The sequence below is a fragment of the Thunnus maccoyii genome, chromosome 15 (genome assembly GCF_910596095.1).
Source record: "Thunnus maccoyii chromosome 15, fThuMac1.1, whole genome shotgun sequence".
In the NCBI taxonomy this organism is placed as follows: domain Eukaryota; kingdom Metazoa; phylum Chordata; class Actinopteri; order Scombriformes; family Scombridae; genus Thunnus; species Thunnus maccoyii.
Genome location: NC_056547.1, coordinates 18,681,978 through 18,704,741, shown reverse-complemented (window position 1 = coordinate 18,704,741; position 22,764 = coordinate 18,681,978). Strand labels below are relative to the sequence as shown.

General features: G+C 40.1%; 2 protein-coding genes across 4 annotated transcripts in view; one reads left to right on the top strand and one right to left on the bottom strand.

The window, feature by feature from the left end:
* The first annotated feature begins 5,037 nt into the window (after window positions 1–5,037).
* Window positions 5,038–19,601, top strand: ndrg1a (N-myc downstream regulated 1a). Its single transcript, XM_042436649.1, has 16 exons — window positions 5,038–5,178; window positions 9,458–9,532; window positions 10,653–10,688; window positions 13,590–13,695; window positions 13,990–14,110; window positions 14,400–14,462; window positions 14,566–14,626; window positions 14,993–15,079; window positions 15,189–15,245; window positions 15,397–15,500; window positions 15,701–15,757; window positions 15,881–15,932; window positions 16,425–16,472; window positions 16,952–16,987; window positions 17,566–17,617; window positions 17,992–19,601. The coding sequence occupies exons 2-16, from the start codon at window positions 9,476–9,478 to the stop codon at window positions 18,240–18,242; spliced, it is 1,188 nt and encodes a 395-aa protein (XP_042292583.1). The 5' UTR covers window positions 5,038–5,178; window positions 9,458–9,475; the 3' UTR covers window positions 18,243–19,601.
* ccn4a (cellular communication network factor 4a) overlaps window positions 19,538–22,764 on the bottom strand; it is a 39,523-nt gene continuing 36,296 nt past the window's right edge. For all 3 annotated transcript variants that reach the window (XM_042436653.1, XM_042436651.1, XM_042436650.1), the window contains 3 exons: window positions 21,826–22,080; window positions 20,591–20,784; window positions 19,538–20,433 (listed from right to left, as the gene is read on the bottom strand). In XM_042436653.1, the coding sequence (XP_042292587.1) occupies window positions 20,134–20,433; window positions 20,591–20,784; window positions 21,826–22,080 (749 nt within the window). In that variant the 3' untranslated portion in view covers window positions 19,538–20,133. The remainder of the gene's footprint in view (window positions 20,434–20,590; window positions 20,785–21,825; window positions 22,081–22,764) is intronic.

The following is a 22,764-nucleotide window of genomic DNA, read 5'->3' as shown; positions in this document are numbered from 1 at the left end:
ATCCCTGGTCCAATAATCAAACAGCTGTGTCCACTGTTTATATATAAACCCTGTTGTTCCACAATGCATTACCTAATTTGCCTGTGTGGAGGACTAATAAAAAACAGTCCCACCTGTGGCACAGCAGGGTCTGTTATCACAGTCTTCCCTTTGTACTGTAGGTCACAGGACACAAACCACCCCTGTAATACATAGGAAAAGGCCCATGGAGGCCCAGGATTAGATTTTAATCTCATTCTTGGGCTCTAATAATACTTTTAAAATTCCCATTTTACAGTTATTAATTTAATCATGTTTTGAAATGAATCTCCGCTCTGGTGGTGCAGTCTCACCAACCAGCTAATGTCATCCTGACCTTGCATATTTTCCCCAGGAATCAAAACAGAGGTGGGTTATGTGCAGTTTAGTAACCGGTCCAACTTTATCTGCAGAGGCTGACCTGCTGCTGCTGCTGCTACTGGAATGTCTCGCGCCTGCCAGGTCTAATTGCGGAAAAATAACTTTGCAATCAAGGGGGATTTTCACATTCATTAAAAAGTAACAAATATGGAAGAGCAGACTATTTGATGTAACAGACTGTTTGAAACAACTGAAGATAAATTTGCTGCAAGTGTAACCTTGCGTATCCAAATTTTGTTCCCAGCTTAGTTCTGTGTATCAAAGGGATTTCTAGGTAGCACCAATGCCCAGCTTGTAAGCAGTTACAGTAGGGCAGCAATGGCACAGAGTTCTTCAACAGCTTTGCTTAACTGTGTCATCAGTACCTACTGTGCCCTGGCATGTTCACTGTGTCTAAAAATGGTTCTGGATATAAAGATATTAGCGCTATGATGGAGAACGTGATGAACAGTGACTATGGCTCTGAGAGGATTAGGGTTAGCTCAAGTCCGCTCGCTGTTTGTTTATCTTGTTTTCTTATGCAATGCACTCAGTCAGATGCATGTTGGTCATCCACATAACCACCATCCTCCTTTAGCATTTACTTTCACAGCTGGATCACAACTATTCCCTTTTTATCCAAATGATTTACTGAGTTCTGAATTGGCAATAAAGGGCAGCTATGCATATAAACCAGTCACTTGACTAAATATCATTGTGAAATATAATTTGTACTTCATCGATTAGACTGTGTGAATACATGAATGATCACACTTTAATGTGTCACTAGTCTTGTGCCTTTGCCTCTCCTAGAAAAGGCAGAATGTTGTTCATGCCTTTTAAGACACAGTCTTTAATAATTACACAGACTTGTGTGCTGAGAATGTGTCAGCTGACTGTTGTGCTCTCAGATGTGTCTCTCAACCGCGTCCATTGAAAACAACGTCTGATAAGCAACTTTGATAACAATGAAGAAGTCACATTTCTTGTTCTTGTCTTTATCGTGTTTCCAGAGATTTTTACCATCCACATGAAAATTCAGTTGCGTCCAGCTAGTTTAACCTTTGCCCCCAGGAGCTCACAGACCAAACAAACGATGTCATTAAGGCTTTACTGTTTAATGATACATCTGCGAAAATCACCCGGTCCGGTTAGTCACTCAGTAACAACTTTATCAACATCAAGAGAAAGGAGGACAGTCTTATCAAAACAGTTACTGCAGCTTATTGAGATAATCAGTAGTGAATACAGGTCAAATCAGGAGCTGAAACCGCTGTAGGTAAACTCACTTTACAGGCAAATAAAATAACACAGAGATGGGTTGTTTGTTTGTTGACCTACAATGAGGTGCAATAATGATAAGATTCATAAATTTATAGAACACCTGGGTGCTGGCAGCTGGGGAGTAATAGACAGAAAACTGCAAAATACACAAACATGCTGAAGTACTTCTGTCTGTTGAATATGAAGCTTGAAGACATGGTGATCTTAGCTTAGCATTTAGCAAAAAGAATGGAAACAGAGGGACAAAGCTAGGACAAATTCCACAATTTGCACTTTGGTTTTTGTTCGGATCAATAAATCTAACTTGTTAATTAGTGAGCTTTAAAGGTACTGGTGGGAGGATTTTGTTACCTTTGGACAGAGACATGCTAGTGGTTTCCCCTTGTATTTTTAGGGAGGTGTATTTCCAAAATGTTGACAGATTGAAGTAAATTTTTAACTTTTTTAAAAACCTTTGTAAATTTTACACAAAGTTTGTGAAAAAAATGTACTATTGAAGTCAAAACTGTCACTGTCAGAACTTTATTGTTGGCTTGATTTGCATTGAAAATACAAACATTCCTTTATTGACACTGATAACATTTTACAAACCTTTTACTACGTGACTTACAGACACATTTTATATCATGTGTGTCTGAATCACTTTTTGTTGTCATCATTCTTGTTACAAGCCCGTTGAATCACTGAGGCTGTTATAACTGGATGAATCTAGCTTAGAGGAGGGCCACACAAAGACTGCATGGGTGTGTGTGGTGAGTAATACTAAAGAAGAGGAACAAACTGATGCCAGGAAACAGCCTTCAAACGTATTATATTTCATGTTAATTTTTGTGCTTTTCAGGATGCAGCAGCACTTAGTGCAAATGGAAGAGCTTTGACCTTCAGCGCTGCATATTCTGTCTTTCATTATCTGCTCTGTTTGAAGTGACCAGCGGTACGTTGTGGTCATGAACTGAAGTGATGAAACACACTTCAACTGGATGACCCCTGACTGGAATACAGAAAGAAGATACAGAGAAGAGTGAGACAGTTTCACCCGCCTTACATTCCGTGTCCTTACACCACCTCATCTGATGATTTATTTCTCTTTACCAAACATCCTGCCTCACAGGATTAACATTAGAGAACACAGTGGGCCTGCAACTAACAATTATATTCATTATTAATTAATCATTTGGTCTATAAAATGTCAGAAAAGGGTGGAAAATGTTGATCGCTGTTTCCTAAAGCCCAAAGTGACAACCTCAAATGTTTTCTTTTGTTCCGACCAACAGTCCATAATCCAAAAGTATTCAGTTTACTGTCATAGAAGGTTTAAAAAAACAGAAAACTTTTATATTTGAGAAGCTGGAATCAGATATTTGGACGTTTTTTCTTTAAAATATAAAAAAATAGTTGGCAATTCATTTTCTATCAGTCAACTAATCCATTAATCAGCTAACCCTTGCAGCTCTAGAACACAGTAAGACTAAAACAATAAGAAGTTACAGTTTGCATAACCATAGGGACATAAAATCATGAAATATAAGTATGATTCAAATGGCAATGGGAAGGAAATGTATGACAAATACAACAAAGACGTAAATAAAAGCAGAAACTTAATTAAAAGACAGACTAAAAAAGCATGTTTTAAGATTCTTGAGCCATGAGATATGTGAAGGGATGAAGCCCATAAAGCGAAGAGCTCTGGCCTTTAGCTCCTCAGGTGTGGGCTGCATATGCCTTGTGGAGGGTGACAGCAGCTCCTACAAACACTGTAATCTACCAGGTGAAAGTCCACTGTTTTTATCAAGTATTGAGACACTCTGCGACCCACATATGCCACACTAATTTTTTTTGCAGTTGCTAAGCCCGCAAATGCTATCTTTATTTCACAATGATAGCTAGACGGGAGCTGTAGAGTCATGCAGACGCTCACACGTATGCGGATGCTCACTATGTTGAGCCTTTTTTACATGATCACATATGTTCGAAGGTTTGACTTGTGTCCATCAATATACCAATACCATGTCTGTATTCATTTCTCGGTGCAGTAAGTGACTGACCTGACATTAGCATAGTTATATTTTTCCCCTCCAATGCGGCTATTGTCCAATGTGTTCCTATTGAGGGCCTCACATTACAAGCCCACAGTGCAGCTATTGTATCTTGACAAGGACCTTTCACACACTCATTGCCAATACTAGCACTTATTGGCAGATTCACAGTGTAACAGTCATACTGTTGCAGGTGTGGAAAATTCCATGAAGACTCTTGCACTGTACCATGCGCTTTGTAAGTGAAACAAATGGATCTGGAATCACAAACAACATGCTTATAAGATGCCGAGTCATGCATTTACACACAATTTACACAGACCTCAGCACTCAGATTACATGTAGAAGGTGTCAGGCCACAAAGAGGCCACTCAACTCAGTCATTATTTCAGATTAGATATCTGTTTGAAGAGTGCCACTTGCAGAGGGGATTGTAGCCAGATGACATGTCTCACACGCTTTCCGCTTTCCCTCAAAGTAACATCTGTACAACACCTCACACAGGAGCTCTGTGGTATTGATTAAATCCTCTATAGGACAACTTTGAGTAGGACAATAGCTTTACACTATCAAGGAAAGCAAGGAGAGGGAAGGGCTTCCTTTTGGACTTTATCTCCTCTTGGCCTTAAATCAAGGTTGCAGGCCCAGCTGCATTCCTAGCCCCTCAGCCTCATACTGTACAACCACAGCCGACAATAGCTCTACCACATTTTGAGAAATGTCAGTGTACAGTACCACTGTGACGTCTGTTTCCTCAGTTAGACTGAGATGAGTTATCGTCTGCAGTAGACTGGTGTAAAAACAACCTTGCCAAGATTCCAGTTCACACCCTGTCAGTGACCTCAGTTATATGAAATACCACCTAACGACTAAAGTAAACTTATCAAATGTGACACACCACAAAGAATAATAAAGACACTGACAAGGGGCTGTTACAGAGAAAATTTGATACATCTCATATAAACTTTTCTTTATCTTTCTCAGCACCCCTGTGAAAAAAAAAACTCCATACTAGATCTCACTGAAAAAACTGAAAAGCAGAAATAAGTGCATAAAAGAACATTGCAGTAGATAATGGAGATAATAAAAAAACAACAATGGAAGTCATTGTAAATCCACATTGGAGTATCACGTAATACTGTGAGAGTACTGGTGAAATGTCATGAGTCGCTGTCATCAGCTTCCTTGTCATGCAACCGCTGGAAAGAGTCAAGCTGCATTATCAATCCCACAGCTGCTGCTGTCCAATGGAGAGAGCAGAGGGGAAAGTGGGCCGGTCTGCACACCCACCTCCCCCCCCCCACACCCCCAAGCTTTATAAAATTCCCTCATACATCCGCCTTGCACTACGCTATAAACAAAGCAAGGCTGTTGTCAGTGCAACCATTTATGCTTTTTGAAAAGAAGTTTAAAAAAAAGTTGTTGTGGACTTTTTTTTCGGGAGTGCTCATCTCAGGACAATCAGAAATTAAACCCACAGGTAGGTTTCTGTTTCACACAATAAACTTATTTTAATTTCTTATTACCTTATAAGAAACTATGCGCGTACTTCCCAGTTGTTGTTTTTTTTTTTGTTTTTTTTTTAGTTTCGCGGCACGTCTGAACATGTTCACTACGGTTTGGCAGTGCACTATTGTAATCCAGTTTGAATACGAAAAAAAATGGCATGTGATTATTTATTTCTACCACCAATCATAGAAAAGCCTAACACATTTCTCAAAAATTTCAGACATTCGTGTGGTTTGCGCGTAAAAATACATTTTGGGTTGTCATTTTCATTTGTTTTTGCATATTTCCAGAATTATGAGACATGCATTTTTGTAGTAAGGCAGGGCACTCCTATGTTAAGCATGTAAACAGGCAGAGGAACTGGCTTTTCAGATCAACATGCTTTTCGCACGTGACACTGGAAGCACGCACGAACGCTCACACAGATCAGGACGCGTTTTATCTCAAATGTTACAAATATTACGAGTGAAACTGTTGCATAACAAATCCTCTTTATTTTTGAGCCTTAATATTAAGGAAAACAAACACACATACACGAGGGGTGGGGGTGTGTCGGTTGCGGCTTGCAAAAGACAAAATCTAAATATGAAAAATGCAATTTATTAACTTAAGGGTTTAATGGCAGCCTGCCAGAAATATTAATCATATCCTCCACTGGTTGCTATGAAAATAACACTACACCCTAAGCTGTTTTCATGCTGTGGTCAGTTTCCTGGCTAATTCTAATATTGAGATATGGAGAAAAATCCAGTCTTCAATCATGACTAAAAGCTTATGAATGTCTGTTGAACTGTCCTGATAAGTCTCAACTGCAGCAACTGGTGAAGCAATATTGGGGGTTTTTTCCACTTATGGAGCCGCTGGTCATTCCCTAAAACCAACCTGACCTCCGCATCACAAACTTACTATATGGGCTACCAGCAACTGAGACACCCACATTTTTGATATCTTTTACAATCTGAAAATGTAGGTCTGTGACAGCTTAGTCCAGGAGGCCTGCTGCTGCGCTGATATTTCAGAACCAGGGATTTGACAGATTACGCGAGTTCCCAAAGATTAGGGAAGCAATCATTGTTTCTGCAGATGGATGTCACAGGCTCGTGGATTTAAAACTATATGGAGGCAACAGGAAGGATGGCCTGGCCTTGATTCTGTATCCCTAAAACCAAGGCTCGCTGACCAAATCTAATCAGTGCATATGCTTCTCTCTCTCAGCAAACAGAGGGAGTTTGATCTCAGAGCAACATGCTGTTTTGTAACTTGGATGTTCTGGTTTAAAGTAGTGTGTCGAATGACAGGATTTTCTGTGGAAAACAAGCACTAATGTGTCATGTGTTGTTTTTCTCTGAAGCTCAAATAACATTATCTCACTGTTGAGTGAAAACATTGGATTTCTGCTTCTCAGGAATTAACACATAAAGCCTTATAATGAGATGACAGTTATTGTTGAAGGTATAGAGTAATAGACTACCAATTACTTTGTTGTCATAGGAGTCATATGTCAAAGTTTCAGTCAGAAAATCATGTTTACCTCCAAATTGTGTTTCAGAAGCCTACCAGCCAGCATTTGACTGACAAAGTATAGTTTGTATGTCATGTTTTTGGGGCTTCACATTTCAGATAATCTCAAGCCTATATCCTCCCACTGTTTCCTGTTCACTATTGCATAATACAGTCTCACTTCTGCCAGGCCGCTGCTTCAGTGAATAGTTTGCTTTCTTCTCTACAGCCTGACAATTTCTAAAAAAAAAAGACACAAAAAAGTTTCAATAGGGAGTATACATGTAGGAACTGGTTTGACTTGGTTAAATACAATGAGCGCCTGTTGCCAGTGACACAAAACCAGTTTGGAGTGTAGCCAGTTTAAAGAAAGCCCCCTGCTGCAGCAGTAACATGAAATCCCTGTGAGAAGAAGATGCACTGCAAAAACATTACTTCCCTTTTAATATATGTTTCCAGGCATTTGGTTGCTAACTGGAAAAATGATAAAATTCTGCTTTTCAGTCTTTTTTTCATGATTTTCAAATTTCATTATAGTAGGGAATATATCTCTATTTTGAGTGTATTCTACATCTCTACATCTATGAAATTATCTTGACAAATTATTACATAAGCAATATCAAGTAATGTTTGGGGTAAACTAGAATGCCTCCTTCCCTCTGCTCCTCCTGGCCAGGTGAAACATTAGCTAGGCAAGGCGAACAGTTCGAGGCACACCGCTGGTTTAAACAGCAGGTGACCTAGTTGTCTCAGCCGGCCGCCCTGCCAGCCTCTCTCTGCTGCCAGCCTGCTAACAGGTGGTGGTGATGATGGCCAAGCTCAGAGGAAGTGTGCACTTGTTTTGTTTTGTTTTGTTTTTTTTGTTAATGAGCTCTCTGGTCTGGTTTTACGTAGCTGTGTTTGTAAACAGGCTTGAAAATAGGCTTAGAGGATTCCCCCCATGTTGATGCGTAAACTGATTTTTCACATTTTATAATCTGAAATCGCCCGTTTGTATTATATTTCGACATCACTGTCAACATGAACATGCCTTCTCTCTCATGGCTGTGGAATCTCGACGGGGGCTGATCTCTTGCCCTCCTCAACAAAGGTCCTGCAGTGTGAAGACAGCCATGTTTTTGAAAGCCTCAGCAGAAAAATGAACCTGTTGTTTGATACTCCTCTTCCTCTGTGCTATTGTGGGATCCGGCTAGCTCCGGTCTCTGTTTTCTCCCTGTCAGAGGAGCGTGTGTGTGTGTGTGTGTGTGTGTGTGTGTGTGTGTGTGTGTGTGTGTGTGTGTGTGTGTGTGTGTGTACTCTACTGGACAACCATCATCTCCACATTTGAAATATAACGAATCACTTCCTCTAAAAAGCCAAACTTGCTCTGAAGGTTTGACTGCAGCCCTGCTAGCTTGATGTTGATTAATCTTCTTCTGCGGTTGTACACAAAGACAAACAGAAAGACGGAGAGAACAAAACAGATGGAGAGAGTCTGGAAAGAGCAAACATAGCGACTGCAACCAAGCAGCAACGAAGACAAACACTGAAAAGTGACAGAATGCACACAGTTAGAAAGCCAGCAGATGGATGAAAAGGGGCTGGGATGTATTGATGGGAACGAGCGTGTCAGTTACTTCCTGTATATGTATGTGTGTGTGTGTGTCTGTGGGTCAGTCAAGTTGAGCGGGAGAGAAGAGGGCAGGCCCCTGGCTCTCAGGAGCCACCAGGGCCAGTGGACAAAGAGCTCTCTTAACTGGCTAATTTGATTTGCATGCAGAGCCGCAGCCTGCCCGTTCTCCTCCAACACAGCATCATGATCCACAGAACAATCTGACGCCTGGCTTCTCTTTACATTCCCCCCCTTTCATTCCCTTTTTTTTTCTCCCACCCTTTCCCAGTCTCTGTTTCTTTGTCTGCCCCCTCTCTTGAATCTTTCTTGTTGAATAGGACCATAGTGTTCTTTTTCGAAATATGTTCCCAATCTTGAAACTATTTTCAGGGAGGGACTTCTTCAGTTTTCTGTTCATTGGTGTGTTGACTTGACTCCTCTGTCTTCATAGCACATGTGTAGGAGATTCTGGTTACGTTTTAGACATGTTTCAGACGAGTGAGAATTACTCAGAAATCACATTTCCTTTTTTTCCCCTTCTATTAGTTCATCGACTTATCTATCAGCTGAGACAGACAGACATATTAAGTCGGGTTGTCTGTGAGGTTTTCTGCCTCTGTCCAAGTCTTTTCATGTGGGCTGTTGTCGGGTGTGTCCGATTGTTAGTGCAGTTCAGTGCCAGTCTCTGCATGTTCCTGTGTCTGTACACCTGTGTGTGTGTGTGTGTGTGTGTGTGTGTGTGTGTGTGTGTGTGTGTGTGTGTGTGTGTGTGTGTGTGTGTGTGTGTGTGTGTGTGTGTGTGCATACGTGATCTTATACAGGTCTGTTATAGTCTCCTTTATTAGCTGTGTGTAGATAAGAAACACACCCACACCAAAGTACAAGTAATCTGTCATTTTACTGCAGCAAGTCAGCCTCCTATAGCCAGCCAAATTTTCTATGCCTTTTGAAAAAGAGGTTGAGTTAAAGCAGGAAAAAAAGAGATCTTAAAATAACATCTTAACTTAATTAGTGTCTGGAAATTGGAAAATTTTCTCACAAAATTAATCAAAAGTATAATTTCTTTTCGCATAAACTGAAGCATCTTCAATTTGAAAGTTTCAAAGCCTCTGAAACACAGTTCGCCAGTTGCTCACTGACTATCCTCTCTAACCTTCAGGCTCTGCAGCTCTTTGAAATGGATGACATCCAGGTCGTTGAGTCCAAACCCCTGCTGGTTGACAGGGAACTGCCGGTATGTATTCTGAAAAGAGTGTTAAATAGTTTATTTTAACCTGTTCACACTGATCTTTACATGATCTTTCTCTGACAAGTTGCCCATTTGTGCATGTGGTTTACTCAGAATTCCACATATAAAAATTTGTGCACATTTTAAATGGAGACCACAGAGGCTGTTCACCAAGAAATACACTACTTTAAAATGATTATACATGACTCACTGATTGTCGCCTCCTGTAATTTCTCAAAAATCTGAGTCATCTAAGGAAGATAAAACCTGTTTGAAATCTTTCTTCGACATCTATTCGTTTAAAAATTGAAATGAAAGTGAAACCATGGAAAAATACCATGGAAAATATAAAAAAAACATACCAGGCTCTAAGTGGATTTTTTATGAGTCATAGCATAGTTTTGATCTTCATCTGAATTTGTGTCAAAATACACACAGTGATAGACAATCACGGTGCCATACATTTGCCAGATTAGGTTTATTCATGTAAGTGTAGTAGTTAATTGGAAAACAACAAAAATCTCACAATAAGGAATTCATAAATGTGGATGTGGATCTGCACTATAATATCAATAATATTAAATATCATAGTAATTAATGAACAAATGAGAGTGAAAACATAAACTTCTTGTTGAAAGTGACAAGGAAACAGTTTTCCAATTATGGCCATGTTAACCTTATGAATAAACTGTATGAATGTCTGAATCATAGCTCAAAAATGCTGAAATCTCACATCTTCTATCATTTGGTCCCAGACTGACCAACAAATAACTTATCCTCTTCCAAAATGGTTTTGTCAGATTAAGATTCACTTCAGTGATTGGACATCAGTAGGTTTGTGTGACAGTCTCTCTGCTCCACAAATCCTGAGGGTAGTTTGCTGACCTTGTCCTGTCCATCACTCATAACTCTGAGTTCTACAAATAATCCTGTTCAATCATTGATCATTTGTCCACCACTACAGATTTGTGCAGTTGAAATTATATCCACTCTCAAATGACAGCGGTCATATGGACATGAAAATACATTCAGTGACAGGATGATGCCCTCCGGATATTAGATTATAGCATGCTACACTGTAATTGCATTAGTTGTATGTTTTCATTACTCTGTTCTTTCCTTTCAGGGCTTGAGAGAGGCTGTGCAGCAGCTCGTTATCAAGGTATGTTTGCAGACACGAGAAATTAGATTCTGCATGTATTATTCCCGCCAGTTGTAAACCCAGCTTTATCAGTTGACAGATGATACCATTTACTGGTTATACAGTATGTACAGACAGTTTTAATGTTTATCTAATATTTAGGACCATTGTCTAGTATCATCTAGTGGCTGGTTAAAAAGAAAAACTCAGACAGTAATCAACATAGTTGTTGCTCTGCTTCATCTGTCTTGGTGATGACCTTTCATCCACTGTGATTTTATTAGGACAGAAATCTAATTGGGGCTCCACTAATTCAGTCAGCTACTGAAAGTGATGAAACCCAGTTTGGATTAGATTTGAAAGATAACACAGCAGCAGTGCATCAACCTTTTCACTTTCCTCTTCAGCACATTCACATACACTCATACACACAGTTTGTTTAGTATGCAGATGCTGCTGAGTCAGGGGGCCCTCTCAGCACCTTGGACAGCGCTCCTGTCAGACCCTGTCAAATCCACCTTGTTTTCAAGTTATATATGTTGTCGTTATTAAAGGTGTAGTGTCAGTATGAAGCACATATTCTCTCATTCTCCTCGAGTTTATGGGTCCTCTTCTGTGGCAGTCAATGGGTGGAGCTCCTTCACAAAGCTTTTTTCAGTCCAATTAATGAGCCAATCAGTCTCTCATGACCTTTTGAATTACTTTGGTATCACAGAGACAAGTTCACTGACCTGAAGTATCCAGGACAAGAGAGGCTAAGCTTCCAACAATTAGTGACACAGTTTAGTTGAAGGTGACGATATCAGAGGTTTGCTCCTAACATTCATAGTAAATATGCACAAACAACAAAAGACTTTTTGTCCGTTTCATAGATTCATAGATGCACGCACACACACACACACACGTGTTGCCTTGCAGGATTAACTCATCTCTGTGGCATACGTGCTCGAGTGTGTCCTGCAGAAGTGGAGAGTGGGTGGAGCCAAGCGTTGTGAATCCTTAGATGTTTACATGCACACTGTGTCCAGTAAATAGGTTATATACTTACTTGGATGTTCCTCTAGAGTAGATCCCATGCAGCCAACACTGGTTTGAAAAACACCCAAAAGGTCAACTCCTACGCCAGACCTTACAGGTCAGGTTACCATGAGGCAGTTTTGTGGGGGGTTTTATGTTTAAGTCTACACATTAACAGTTTCACCAGCATATTTTTTAGATTAAAGGTTACACTCAACGTTACACTGAAATATTCACTCAACAGTGTATGTCTCATTTTGGAATATAATTCTTCAAATGCTTATTAGAATAACACACTGCTTCTACCACTGGTCAGATCATTTGCAAGATATGAACATTTTCTCATTTGGCAGACGCTTTTATCCAAGGCGACTTACAAATGAGACAAGACGATCAAGCTTTAGAGGACAGTGACTCAGAAAGAGCCGCACTACAGAGTGCAATGAGAAAGAGCACCAGAAAGAAATTATTTTTTGTTTCTTTTTTATCAATAATTATTAAAATAAGAAACAACTGGAAGTAGACAAGTGCATAGGGAATACCACAAACAACAAGAAGGTAGTGCAGCAATCAACAAAAGACTACAAGGTTAGAGTTTTGAGGTGTTCACTGAAGAGCTGAGTCTTCAGGCATTTCTTGAAAACTCAAAAGCATATGTAAATACACACAACTTTGCTTTTAAAAAAGTGTGTAAAACTGTGAATAAACAGAATTTAGATTCATGTTTTATATTGTAAGCAAGCTTTAATCTATATTTGTAGGTTAAAGGTCTATTTAATTACCATGGATACCAGAAATTCAGTCTGTCATTTACTGTTTATGGGGAATCTTTAGCAATTGTTGTGACAATATCATCAAGAGTTGTGCTGTTTACGGAGGTCAGAGTTTGTAGATTTTGCGGCTTTTTGATTTTCTTTGGAGGTTTTGTGAACATTTCCCCCCAGTATTACTGAATAATGGCAGCTGTCTCCCCCTCACTCACTCATTCATTCATTCAACATTTTTTCCCACTGATCACACACACATATATCCATAGTTACTCATCATGTCAACTCAGTAGCCAATGCCCCTCTGTCTGACATTGGCTGATCCAATTTAGGGATCGCTTCATCTAGAATTAGCTTGTTTTGACCAGCCTGCAAGGCACCATGGGAGGCCAGGAGCTTAGGCCAACTGGTAAGCAGCAGGGGTATAAAACGCTGCTCGCAGAGCAGGGCTCAACAACTTCAGAAGCTTCCCAGCATTTGGATCTATAGCTCAGAGAGCAACTGCGACTACAGTTTTTCAGTAGCAAGCAGTGTTAAACTCCTCTCCTGCAAAAATGGTTCTGGAGGATTCTGATGTGGAAATGATTGTTGCTGAGATTGAAGTCAGCGTGAGTAGACAAAATTCTGTCTTTTTTTTTTTTTTTCTGCTGAGCAGTTTCCAGTGGATCTATTGGATTATGCTGCATGATGGATTGCAGCTCCTGTTTTGTAGTTGCTGCAAAAGGTGTCAGCACTGAATGGATAATAGCTTTATATTTTGTTTGAAGGAACTTCTACGGTTTATTGGAAGGAATTTATTGGATTTTAATCTGTCATGGTTTGGCTGTTTTCTAGTTTGGTTGAAGAAAAGTTTTAGAAAATAAGGAATGAAAAAAAGCTTTGATGGCAATAAGAAAACAAGATGAGGCAGCAATGAAAGATTGAGTGAATTAATTATTGCAAACTGAAATGCAAGAATGAAGATGCATTTTCATTGTGATGGTAGTTGTCATAAATGTATTCAGATTTGAAATTTTGAACTTCTTTTTGACCTGAAAGACTGAACTCCTATAGGAAGTTATATATTTACACAGCATTTTTTCATTGCTTCTCATCCATGCATTGCATTCTAAGCTTGGTCATTTTTGTGCATCTTTAGGAGCATGATGTGGAGACTCCTCATGGAAGAATCCACTGTACGATGAAGGGGATTCCCAAGGGTGACAGACCAGTCATCCTCTCCTTCCACGACATTGGACTTAACCGTAAGCCAGGCCCTTTATTTAGCTCTATCTAGATGAAACATCTGTTGTTGTGCCTACAGCCATGAATATGGGATCAGATTAAGTTCACCAAGTTAACTTTGTGTTATTAAGTCTATTATATTACATTATCAAAACTCTTCCGAGGTTACTGATGGATTTTTATGAAAGCACCTGCTTGTTACACAGAAACAAAACCCTGCAAGTCTTACACATATTCTCAGGTTACTTGAGGTCATTTCTATTTATCAGCCAAGTATCACTTATCCACCTCCACCTCCTTTGACTGTTTTCTAGACAAAACCTGCTGGGACACGCTCTTCAACCATGAGGACATGTCAGAGATCATGCAGCACTTTGCCGTGTGTCACGTCGATGCGCCAGGGCAGCATGAGGGAGCCAACACCTTTTCCACTGGGTGAGCCTCACACACTCACAAACAAACACACGTAGACTCGTAATGTATGTCAAGTAGTCTGTGACCTTTGACTCGACAGGTAGATCACTACGGATGTTCTTAAGGCGACCTAATTTGACAAGTGTGTTGTAGGGACAGGTGTTTATCTTGTTCAGCCTAATCTTTGTTCTAATGGTGGGACTTTGCCTCATGTTAACCTACAATGTAGACCTCTGATTAGATAGTGGTTATTTTTAAACTAGTGGTTTAAAGTTTTATAATAATTAGTTTTCTTTATTTGTCTTTCCAGTTATGAGTACCCCTCTATGGACCAACTCTCTGAGACCCTCCCACTGGTGTTGAAGCACTTTGGGTAAGTTGAGCTGCAGTTTTGACACCAACTGCTCACACTCATATTAAGGATTTTTGTCTAACCTGTTGTTCTAACAGTATCTGTGTATCTTTGTGTGCCTCAGGCTGAAGAGTGTTATTGGAATGGGCATTGGAGCCGGGGCCTACATTCTGACTAGATTCGCTGTAAGTTTCCTCCCTTGCCCTCTCAATCAGGCTTAATAATAATGAGTTTAATCAATCGAGGATTAGCAGAGCCAGCTAATGTGTTTCGTCTTTTTGCTGATTTTGGCAATGTAACACTGCTTATTTCTTGATCCCGCTGAGCCGTGAAAGCCTCTGGAATGTTCCAGATCAGCTCAACACTAACATTGTGCTCAGTAGGAAGTCTCACCGTGTTGACACAAGGCTGACAGTTATACAGCTTTTAACTCCTTAATGCAGCCTCCTTAATGCAGCCTCCTCTGTAACCGAAACAAATACACAATATTCTTAGCAAAGTGCCACATTTTGTGCTGATAAATCACAAATGCAATGTTGTGTGTGTTGTAGCTTGACTACCCAAACATGGTGGAGGGCCTGTTGCTCATCAACATCAACCCATGTGCTGAGGGCTGGATGGACTGGGCTGCACACAAGGTATACACACACGTACACGCATTTGCTTAATAGTGTTTTGGACTGTCAGAGCTGAGAAAGAGACAAATGTTGTATTAAAGCTGACTGCAGTTTTTATGTCTAATCTCAGATCAGCGGCTGGACCCACGCCATGCCTGACATGATTATCACCCATCTCTTTGGAAAGGTACGTATTCAAATTCCACTTTTTTTTCTCTCTCTCTCTTCAGGATCTAAAGTACTGCTGCACACTGGTTCAGTGCATTACGCTGTTAACTTGCTTTTGTAGGTTTTTAGGTCACAGTGAGTTGAACAGATTTTGTGTTTGGTCACCACAGGAGGAGATCCACCACAACCAGGACCTTATTGCCACATACCGTCACCATGTCTTAAACGACATGAACCAGTTTAACCTGCATCTCTTTGTCAAGTCCTACGAAAGGTAAACATATCAGAGTTGGTCTACATGTTGCTTTCAAAGGCAGTAAGAGAAAGAATTACTACCTAGAAATTCCAGGCCAAGAAGCACACTAAATGAAGCAAAACACAAGAATAAACTGGCTATTTAATTATTTAAAGAATGTAAACTTTCAATTAAATAAAATTAGTTTATTTAAGGTTTTAACAATTGTCTCTCTACAGTCGGAGGGATCTGGAAATCGAGAGGCCGGTCCCTGGAAGCAACGTCAGAACCCTCAAGTAAGTTTTTATCAAGCAACAAGCAAACATCACTTGCTATATATTTTTCTATATAACTATTTGATTATACTATTGGATTTGTAATATTCCTGAAATGTAATTGTACATGTTTCCTTTGTTCAGGTGCCCTTCTCTGCTGGTGGTTGGAGACAGCTCTCCTGCTGTCGAGGCTGTGGTGAGTTGAGCCGCATGTTCTGATGTTCACAGCCATTAAGAAAAGGCTCTAATGCTAATGATTAGACTTCCCACCACAGTTACCCTACTAATTTGTGTTGGCTGTTTTTTCCATTCACTACAGTCACCTGTTTAAGCCCACAAGATATGCGAGATTAAATGCTTAAGGATAACAGTCTAACATGACTTAGGCGAGAACAAAGTTGGGAATGAAAATCAAGTGATGCTGTGCAGTTTTAATCTATTAAAGTTAAAAGACTTGTGCAAGTGTTACTCATTTTAGCTCTGAGAGGGGCCCCAAATCCACCAGAACATTACTAATATGTTGGCCATAAGCAGCGCTTTCAAGTGATTCATTAAAACCCACTTTTCATATTTAAGTTTAACACGGTTTCTGATTTTATTTTTAGATTTTATTTATTTGAGCTGCAATATATGATCACACATCATATAAGATAATTTACTGAATATATTTATTTTTTTATGCCTACAGGTTGAGTGCAACACCAAGCTGGACCCAACAAAAACAACCCTGCTTAAGGTGAGGGATCTGTTTCTCTCTCTCCATCCTTTCCCTCCTCCACCTTCTGTCCCATTTACTCATTCTGATTATAATAGCCTTGATGGAAAAACATCAGCTGATAAGATTCCGGTGGCTCAGCTTTTACCTGGTGACACATTAACCAGCAGTAGGACAGCTGAATGCGTCCTCAGAAGCGACATGCATATGTAATCTGCTGCGACTGACCTACTTGTGTTGGCCTGTGGCAACCTTTTATGATCCACAACTGAAAGCAAATAGCTGTTGGAGCTAAAATAGGTGCCATTAATTGGGGTTAACTATTCAAGGTCTAGATGAATGCTGATTGGAGGCAGTAGGGATAAGGTTTCTGACGTGTTCAAATGGGACATGTTAAGTATAATGGAGGGTAATGGTGTATGTCCACTGCTGTGCGAATGCACAAACGTTGACATGCTAAATGTTAATGGCCTCTTTTGTGTTTTCCCTCCTCTCTCCAGATGGCTGACTGCGGAGGCATGCCCCAGGTTGATCAGGTGTGTATGTCTGTGTTTGTAAGACAGAAAAAGGAAAAAAAAAACTTTTGTGGGACTTTGTTAAAGATCCCCTCCAGACATGTTTTAAAATGTATATAAAATACTCTACTTTGAATAATAATGTGTGTCTGATATGGTTTCTCCACAAAAAAAGTTCAATTATCTTGTTAAAATCCTTAAAATGTCATCTCCTCATTCTCCCTCATTAAAAATCCAGAATCTGTGAATATGCAAATATATTTAATTTCAGAAGTTTAACTGCTGTACCCAAAATGTCCAAACTTTAATGTTGTAGAGCAGGCTGGACAGAGCTGGGTAATCAGCACAGAGGGTCAGGTGGAGGGATGGGGTAAGAGGGTTGCACTTAAGAGCATTAGCGAGTAGCAGGCGTGAACCACAGTTGTCAGGTTGTAATCCTCCGCCCTGCGCCGCACCTGCTCATAGCAGCTGTCATATCTCAGACCCAAGCAGTAAGCTGCTGGATGAGAGACTGAGTCTGTCGATGTTATGTAAAGAAGTGTGATAATTAATGGCAAGAGGACTGATTATCTCCCTCCTTGTGTCGTCCTCCTCTGCAGCCTGGCAAACTGACAGAAGCTTTCAAGTACTTCATCCAGGGCATGGGATACAGTAAGTATTCAAGACATTACTTCTTTATTTTTGCTATGCAGGAATGTTGAGATTAAACTTGCAAATTCTGGTTACTACCAGTGGACATATTTTTTGAATTAACTGAACAAAAATATTGCACTTCATATTTCTTCCGTGAGTGAGTTCACCCTGCAAAGATGAGTTTTCTGCCTCCTTGTGGTGAGATGAAGAGCTCTGGCCATCACATTGACCTCTTTTGGCTTCATGCTCTTTACCCCTTGGTGTTGGTTAATAAATGACCCGTGTACTCACTGGGGTGTAACTTGAACTCAGTCAGTTCTAGATATGTATTGCACTACAGACTGTGCTCACAATAGTCATCTTCAATCATAACAATGCTCCTCTCCCCTCAGTGCCCTCTGCCAGCATGACCCGGCTGGTCCGCTCCCGTACTGCCTCCGGCTCCAGCGTCACCTCCTTCGAGGGCAACCGCTCCCGCTCTCACACCAGTGAGGGAAACCGCTCCCGCTCGCACACCAACGAGGGCAACCGCAGCCGCAGCCACACGGTTGAGAACCAGCGCGGACGCTCCCACACAGACGGCGCAATGGACAACAGCAACGTGGACCAAGCTGTGCCCAAGTCTGCCGAAGTGTCCTGCTAAGTGAACCTCCACTCTCCAGACACCCAGACCTCGCAAGGTCCCTTGGGTTTGTGCTGCGCTGCCTCTAACTGCAAACTGACACACAGACACAGACACAGACACAGACACACACACACACACATTTCTATGCACATACACACCGATGTGAAGAGGGACACTGAGATAGAATACCTGGATATATAAAACGCACAATGGACACTTGACTATTCAGTGCAGCTGAGATGCCCCAAATTTTAAAAAATGGTTTCTTTGGAGTATGAGGTCAAAGGTTAACTGTATGTCTGTTCTGTCATACCTGAGGGACTCAAACATATGTGAACAGTAAATGCTTCTGAGCTCCTTGGTCAGGTGAGTGTGTAGTTAGGGACAACGCAGCATCTGGGGACACCGAAGCAGAGAATGTCGGAGAAAGCTGTGGCCGCGAGTACACCAGCTTGTACATGTATCTATCATAATCTTTCATGCATATAAAAAAATGTTTTAATTTCCATGTCTGCATTCCTCCCATCCTGTTTTTATCTATTTTTATCATATTGACACAGCTTTCTCAAATATACCTGACTGTAAATGACTGTTTTCTGTTCTCACTGTAATTGTTTGATCATTTATTCTTTATTTTCCATGTCCGAAGTGTTGTTGTTTGTATGTAGGAGCAGATTTGTAGATTTGGAGAGAAAATGAGGAGGCACTTGGGTAAATAAAAACGGCAGTTTGCCTCATAAATTTCTACCTAACATTGAAATTAAGGGACGTACTTGGAGTATATCATGTATATACAGCAAATAATATTGTTTCATCTTGCCAGTGTCCATCATCTGTTGTTTTAACAAACTTCTACATCTTATACATCTGGTCACTGGTGAAATACAACTTATGAGTCTTTTCAGGAAACAAATGATTATTTTTTGAACATTCCAATGAGTCTGTACGCTTTGTCATGAATCAAAACACAAATTCAAAAGCTTTTACATCATATGCTTTATTAATGGATCATGGCTTCCGACAAAAAGGTTTTTTTTTTTCTTGTTTTATATGATGATTTCTATGCAATCAAGCACAATGGAACAAAGATGTGCCATGGAATTCTTCACTTTTTAGATGTGATGCTCCTATGTGGTTGTGGATTTTGGGTGAGTGATGTGATAGGTCCACATGTTAACATGAGGATAGCCATAGAACTTACCTGACACCTCCTACTCCCGTATTTTTCTTGCACTACAGCAACATTTGCTTTGTAGAACACACACAGCTTTGTAAAGATGCAATACACAACCCTCTAATGCTGTAGAAAAGCATTAAAATGAAATAACAGTTTGTATTTATTAAAAAAATGACAATAAAAACTTGTAACTGATCTTCCCTGATTGCATCATTATTTCATATTTTAACATGTGGTTATCTGAAAACCTTAAAAATAAGGCTTTGTCTTTGGCATATCAGTCCATTGCTGCCTTGTTAACATTTATCATAAAGGAAATTTAATGAAATATATGGAAAAATATCTACAATAACATCTCGTTATCTATGTTGACTTGTGAGTTTAAAGACAGACACTGACTGTTCTTGTGAGCATCTCTAGAGCATCACATGTTATATTCAAAAGCTACATAAATAAATTAAGCCTTCAAAATTTCTCACACTCACTGTCTGAATATTTTCATTTGCAAAGCAGTTCTTCAAATATTCTTCAAAGCATATCATGCTTTATGAATCCATTCTGGAGACACATATATATATATATTTCATATTTACAGATTTTTCCAATAGGAAAAAAGACCATAAGAAAATCCCTTGTACATAAACATACACATCACATATAGAAAATGTTGCATAAGACTTAATCTCAACCAAAAGAAAAAGAAGTCAGAGAGCGTGATTGATATGACATTTCTTAGTTCACGATTTCTGGGTAACCATAGTAACTCTCCAGCTCGGCGAAGATGTCATTAGGGTTTTTGCAGCTGAGGTTGCAGAAGCAGGCCTGGATCCACAACATCTTCCAGGTGAATCCTGTCCCGTTAGGACACTCAAACTCCACGTCGATGGTCTTGGACTTGTAGGGGATGCAACAGCGCTCGTCTGTGCAGACACCACAGTATTTGGGCCTGTACAGCTTCTTGCTGGTGCAGCCAGAGATGGTGAGGTTTGAGGGCTGATCCTCCCTGTAGATGTTCAGACATTTCTTTCCTGGCTGAGGCAGAGTATAGAGAGAACCTTAACATTAGACTTTTTATCATGCAACCTTTGTTTGGCTGCTTAAGATTAGATATATAAATTATTTATTAATTGTAAACTTCTTTGCAAGAATATACACTAATTGTAAACCTTAATGGTGCATCTGCATCTACCTTGATGTGTTTGGTGATGTCGACCTCACACGGCCGCAGGTTGCATAGGCGGGACTCTTTGACCAGCTCACATTGGTCGTTGGCGTTAGAGACCCTCATGGACAGGCCGCGGCCACAGGTCTTTGAGCAGGGGCTCCATGAGGTAGTCTGGGTAATGCAGTTCTTATGCCAGCTCCTGGTCTCAGCTGGGTAAGCTAGATTAATGTAGACAGAGAAGTGAGATTGTAGCAAATGCGGTTAATTTTTGATACCTTGGTTAATTTTAAAACTTTGAATCATGCCAACCTGAGAGACTTCAAACAAAATAAAGAAATAATGCATAGAAGGATGACGCCATTAAAAAGAGTTGAAAAACTTTTTAAACTTTGCTGATAATACAGAGAGTTAGTTGTGTGCACATCTAGTCCTATATTTAGGTCAGGTGCAGGGTATCAGATTCAGTAAAGGAAAAAAACGTTGAGTATGCTGAGAGCCCTGTACAGGAGCTAAATAAGGGAGATATGAACTTGCTGATAATAACAAGATCAAAGTTCTGCTCAGAGCATTTGAGCCACGCTATCCTGTTATCGAGGGGCAATTCCTACATTTTTTATGTTTTAACACAAAAATCAAAGTAACACTGCAACCCCTTGTTCTGTCTGTTTTTAATCTAAATCTCTAAATTGTGTTCCCCTAGTGGTCTGGATCTGATTTATATTCTTATGCAACACAAAGAGATCTTCGTTCATGTTCCTCGTTCCATGGCTCACAGCACTGCTGCGCTAAATGACTGGAAACTGGACATGACCCAAAAATCAGTGTGAGGGCTTCCACAGGAAAGCATTGGTCTGTCCCTGCACACACACACACACACACACACACACACACACACACACACACACACACACACACACACACACAAACCTCCTGATTCTCCTGGACAACAAACTGTTCTCACAGAACTACAGACTTTGTGCCAATTTCAAACACAGCTGCTCCTATTTTACTTCTCAAAACCAATCATATCTACTTCTGAAAACAAGAGTCAATAAGAGTTTTTTTCTGAAATACCTTGAAATAGTTTTCCCTATAAATCACTTGATGTTCATGTTTTTAAACTCGATTTGGCAGCACAATTGAAAAAATAAATTTAGGGAGTGTTCCTTTAAACTAGTGTGCAAGATAAAGCCCAACACCAAGCAGCAGATTATCCAGCCTTTGTCTGGACCCCCCAGAATATATCCAAGGTGTCCTACCCTCCACTACGTGTCGTGGGGCCGTCTTGCGCCCTCTCTTGGGCTCATCACAGATCCATTTCTCACAGCATTGTCCCCGGACTTTAACCCGGCGTGGTGTTTGGCACCACACCCGGGGAGGCTGGGACTCAGTGCACAGCGCCACACAGCCGATGGCACCGTTCACACACACACACTGGTATTTACAGCTAGGCTTGAAGCTCTGCCCATTACGGTAGATCACACCATCATGCTCGCAGCCTGTTCCCACCATATCTGGCAAAGAGGGAGGACAAGCGGTCACATATTATAGAAAAATACAGGGCAAACTGTAATATAATGATATAACATGGAAGTTACATTTATGTCTTGACATTTGTAGTCTAAATAGTTATGAATGAAAATATTCTTGGAAGTAAAAATCAGTGACATTTTAGGATGAGTTATAATCTAGTTTGACATTTTCTGTTGCAGGCTGATATCACACAATAGTGATCGAAAAAAGTACAAGCCACAATAGCTGCAATGGCATAACACAATTTCAACTGCATCCACAAAAAATAACAAAGTTGCTGTGAAAAACAAAAAACAAAACAATAAAAAACATACAATTATAAATTGTTGCAATTTGACCCACAAACTTTGCATTTGTTTTTGCAACTGACTATATTGCAATTCCTCTCACAATAGCGTGAAAAAGTTAAAGATGCAATGTCTGGGTTAGATCTAGGCTCAGTGTTAGGCTAAGGTTCTGGCTTAGTCTGCTTAGATGCATGAAATAGATTACACTTAATAAGCATATCATTAACATAAAATGATTTCTTGCATGTCCAGGAGTTGGATATACTTTCCAATGTGTGAACATCCCCAAAACACATGGAATTCAGGCTTTTGATGTTAAAAAGTCGCTTCAACATGTAGTTTGAAATATAATTCACATAACATCTGTAGACATGCAAC